This window comes from Rhinopithecus bieti, unplaced genomic scaffold (assembly GCF_001698545.2).
Source record: "Rhinopithecus bieti isolate Rb0 unplaced genomic scaffold, ASM169854v2 scaffold_14229, whole genome shotgun sequence".
Taxonomy (NCBI): Eukaryota; Metazoa; Chordata; class Mammalia; order Primates; family Cercopithecidae; genus Rhinopithecus; species Rhinopithecus bieti.
Genome location: NW_016807978.1, coordinates 2,211,587 through 2,216,008, shown reverse-complemented (window position 1 = coordinate 2,216,008; position 4,422 = coordinate 2,211,587). Strand labels below are relative to the sequence as shown.

Genomic DNA, 4,422 nt, shown 5'->3' with positions numbered 1-4,422 from the left:
GCCCCCGCGGCGCGGGCACCCAGGCGGCAGCGCCCTTTGCTCCAAGCCGCCCACGGCCCGGCCCCGGCGCCGTGAGGACTCTCATGCGCCGGGCGCGGCGGCGCCTCCCCGCATCGTTGCCTCTCCCAACCGCCTCGTCTCACTCCTCGGGCTGAGAGCACCGCTGCACTCGCGGCCGGCGATGCGGGACCCCGGCGCGGCCGCCCCTCGCTTGTCCCTGGGCCTCTGCGCCCTGATGCTGGCGCTGCTGGGCGCGCTGTCCGCGGGCGCCGGGGCGCAGCCGTACCACGGAGAGAAGGGCATCTCCGTGCCGGACCACGGCTTCTGCCAGCCCATCTCCATCCCGCTGTGCACGGACATCGCCTACAACCAGACCATCCTGCCCAACCTGCTGGGCCACACGAACCAAGAGGACGCGGGCCTCGAGGTGCACCAGTTCTACCCGCTGGTGAAGGTGCAGTGTTCTCCCGAACTCCGCTTCTTCCTATGCTCCATGTACGCGCCCGTGTGCACCGTGCTAGATCAGGCCATCCCGCCGTGTCGTTCTCTGTGCGAGCGCGCCCGCCAGGGCTGCGAGGCGCTCATGAACAAGTTCGGTTTCCAGTGGCCCGAGCGGCTGCGCTGCGAGAACTTCCCGGTGCACGGCGCGGGCGAGATCTGCGTGGGCCAGAACACGTCAGACGGCTCCGGGGGTCCAGGCGGCGGCCCCACTGCCTACCCTACCGCGCCCTACCTGCCGGACCTGCCCTTCACCGCGCTGCCTCCGGGGGCCTCAGATGGCAGGGGGCGTCCCGCCTTCCCCTTCTCATGCCCCCGTCAGCTCAAGGTGCCCCCCTACCTGGGCTACCGCTTCCTGGGTGAGCGGGATTGCGGCGCCCCGTGCGAACCGGGCCGTGCCAATGGCCTGATGTACTTTAAGGAGGAGGAGAGGCGCTTCGCCCGCCTCTGGGTGGGCGTGTGGTCGGTGCTGTGCTGCGCCTCTACGCTCTTTACCGTTCTCACCTACCTGGTGGACATGCGGCGCTTCAGCTACCCAGAGCGACCCATCATCTTCTTGTCGGGCTGCTACTTCATGGTGGCTGTGGCGCACGTGGCCGGCTTCCTTCTGGAGGACCGCGCCGTGTGCGTGGAGCGCTTCTCGGACGATGGCTACCGCACGGTGGCGCAGGGCACCAAGAAGGAGGGCTGCACCATCCTCTTCATGGTGCTTTACTTCTTCGGCATGGCCAGCTCCATCTGGTGGGTCATTCTGTCTCTCACTTGGTTCCTGGCGGCCGGCATGAAGTGGGGCCACGAGGCCATCGAGGCCAACTCACAGTACTTCCACTTGGCCGCGTGGGCCGTGCCCGCCGTCAAGACCATCACTATCCTGGCCATGGGCCAGGTTGACGGGGACCTGCTCAGCGGGGTGTGCTACGTTGGCCTGTCCAGTGTGGACGCGCTGCGGGGCTTCGTGCTGGCGCCTCTGTTCGTCTACCTCTTCATCGGCACGTCCTTCCTGCTGGCCGGCTTCGTGTCCCTCTTCCGTATCCGCACCATCATGAAACACGACGGCACCAAGACCGAGAAGCTGGAGAAGCTCATGGTGCGCATTGGCGTCTTCAGCGTGCTCTACACAGTGCCTGCCACCATCGTGCTGGCCTGCTACTTCTACGAGCAGGCCTTCCGCGAGCACTGGGAGCGCACCTGGCTCTTGCAGACGTGCAAGAGCTATGCCGTGCCCTGCCCGCCCGGCCACTTCCCGCCCATGAGCCCCGACTTCACGGTCTTCATGATCAAGTACTTGATGACCATGATCGTGGGCATCACCACTGGCTTCTGGATCTGGTCGGGCAAGACCCTGCAGTCGTGGCGCCGCTTCTACCACAGACTCAGCCACAGCAGCAAGGGGGAAACTGCGGTATGAGCCCCGGCCCCTTCCCACCTTTCCCACCCCTGCCCTCTTGCGAGAGGAGAGGCACGGTAGGGAAAGAACTGCTGGGTGGGGGCCTGTTTCTGTAACCTCCCCCTCTACTAAGAAGTGACCTGGAAATGAGAAGTTCTTTGCAGATTTGGGGCGAGGGGTGATTTGGAAAAGGAGACCTGGGTGGAAAGCGGTTTGGATGAAAAGACTTCAGGCAAAGACTTGCAGTAAGATAATGATAACGACGATGTGAATCGTGAAAGGTACAGGCCAGCTTGGGCCTAAGAGAAGATTGAGACCAGCAGAGACTGCTGTGAGTTTCTCCCGGCTCCGGGGCTGAATAGGGGCTGTGACTGATCCCCCTGCTGCAGGGCGAGTGGCCTGTCTAGACCCCTGTGAGGCCCCGGGAAAGGTACAGCCCTGTCTGCGGTGGCTGCTTTGTTGGAAAGAGGGAGGGCCTCCTGCGGTGTCCTTGTCAAGCAGTGGTCAAACCATAATCTCTTTTCACTGGGGCCAAACTGGAGCCCAGATGGGTTAATTTCCAGGGTCAGACATTACGGTCTCTCCTCCCCTGCCCCCTCCTGCCTGTTTTTTCTCGCGTACTCCTTTCAAGTCTTGTAAAATAAGCATTTAGAAGTCTTGGGAGGCCTGTCTGCTAGAATCCTAATGTGAGGATGCAAAAGAAATGATGATAACATTTTGAGATGAGGCCAAGGAGACGTGTAGTAGGTATTTCTGCTTTTTCATTTTCTAGGGAAGGCAGGAGGCAGGAAGACGGGTGTTTTATTTGGTCTAATACCCTGAAAAGAAGTGATGACTTGTTGCTTTTCAAAACAGGAATGCATTTTTCCCCTTGTCTTTGTTGTAAGAGACAAAAGAGGAAACAAAAGTGTCTCCCTGTGGAAAGGCATAACTGTGAAGACAGCAACTTTTATAGGCAAAGCAGCGCAAATCTGAGGTTTCCCTTTGGTTGTTAATTTGGTTGAGATAAACATTCCTTTTTAAGGAAAAGTGAAGAGCAGTGCGCTATCACACACCGTTAAGCCAGAGGTTCTGACTTTGCTAAAGGAAATGTAAGAGGTTTTGTTGTCTGCTTTAAATAAATTTAATTCGGAACACATGATCCAACAGACTCTGTTAAAATATTCAGGGAAATCTCTCCCTTCATTTTTTTTTTTCCTTGCTATAAGCCTATATTTAGGTTTCTTTTCTATATTTTTTCTCCCATTTGGATCCTTTGAGGTAAAAAACATAATATCTTCAGCCTCATAATAAAGGAAAGTTAATTTAAAAAAAAAAAAAGCAAAGAGCCATTTTGTCCTGTTTTCTTGGTTCCATCAATCTGTTTCTAAAACATCATGCGTATGCTGACCCTGTCTCTGTGTGATTGAGTTGGGAGGTGATCAGCAGATACCATAGTGAACGAAGAGGAAAGTTCGAACCATGGGCCCCATCTTTAAAGAAAGTCATTAAAAGAGGTAAACTTCAAAGTGATTCTGGAGTTCTTTGAAATGTGCTGGAAGACTTACATTTATTAATCTTAAATCATGTACTTTTTTTCTGTAATAGAACTCGAATTCTTTTGCATGATGGGGTAAAGCTGAGCAGAGAATCATGGGAGCAAACCTTTACCCCACCTTTGACACTACCCTCCAATCTTGCAACACTATCCTGTTTCTCAGAACAGTTTTTAAATGCCAATCATAGAGGGTACTGTAAAGTGTACAAGTTACTTTATATATGTAATGTTCACTTGAGTGGAACTGCTTTTTACATTAAAGTTAAAATTGATCTTGTGTTTCTTCAACCTTCAAAACTATCTCATCTGTCAGATTTTTAGAACTTCTACACAGGTTTTGGCATCTTTTGTGCTGTATCTTTTAAGTGCATGTGAAATTTGTAAAATAGAGATAAGTACAGTATGTATATTTTGTAAATCTCCCATTTTTGTAAGAAAATATATATTGTATTTATACATTTTACTTTGGATTTTGTTTTGTTTTGCCTTTAAAGGTCTACAACGAAGCCCCACTTTATCACATGTACAGATCACAAATAAATTTTTTTAAATACAAAATGAACATTTATTTAGTTTACTATTCCTGTAATATTAAACCAAAGAAGAGAAAGAAGGAAAGTATGAGAAAAAAGTATGGAGGGACACCATTGGGTGTGTCCCCCGTAAAAGAATGGTATATGGTATATGTTATTGAGGTCTTTTTTTCTCCTGCCTTTAAGATACAGAGTATAATGGATGCCTTCACTGTCATTTAATTTTTTTCCTGTTGTTGCTGCTTCCTGCCTTCCTCCACACCACCCCACTACACACCCCTAAGCCTTTCTAAATCCTGCTTTGGATGACTATGGAAGGTATTGAATAAGCATCTCTTTTAGAGAAGTGCTGTCCGATCCATGTTTTTACTGCCCTTAGGAGATGAAATCCATATTCGAAAGGGACGGGAAGATAGTTTTTATATTTGCTGCTTTTTTTGGTAGTGTTTCCCTGGTGAAGAATTCAG

General features: G+C 51.8%; 1 protein-coding gene across 1 annotated transcript; it reads left to right on the top strand.

Annotated features, from left to right (window-relative positions):
• The first annotated feature begins 6 nt into the window (after nt 1-6).
• FZD7 (frizzled class receptor 7) lies at nt 7-3,984 on the top strand. The gene has a single exon (XM_017884411.1). The coding sequence runs from the start codon at nt 182-184 to the stop codon at nt 1,904-1,906; it is 1,725 nt and encodes a 574-aa protein (XP_017739900.1). The 5' UTR covers nt 7-181; the 3' UTR covers nt 1,907-3,984.
• Nucleotides 3,985-4,422: the final 438 nt, after the last annotated feature.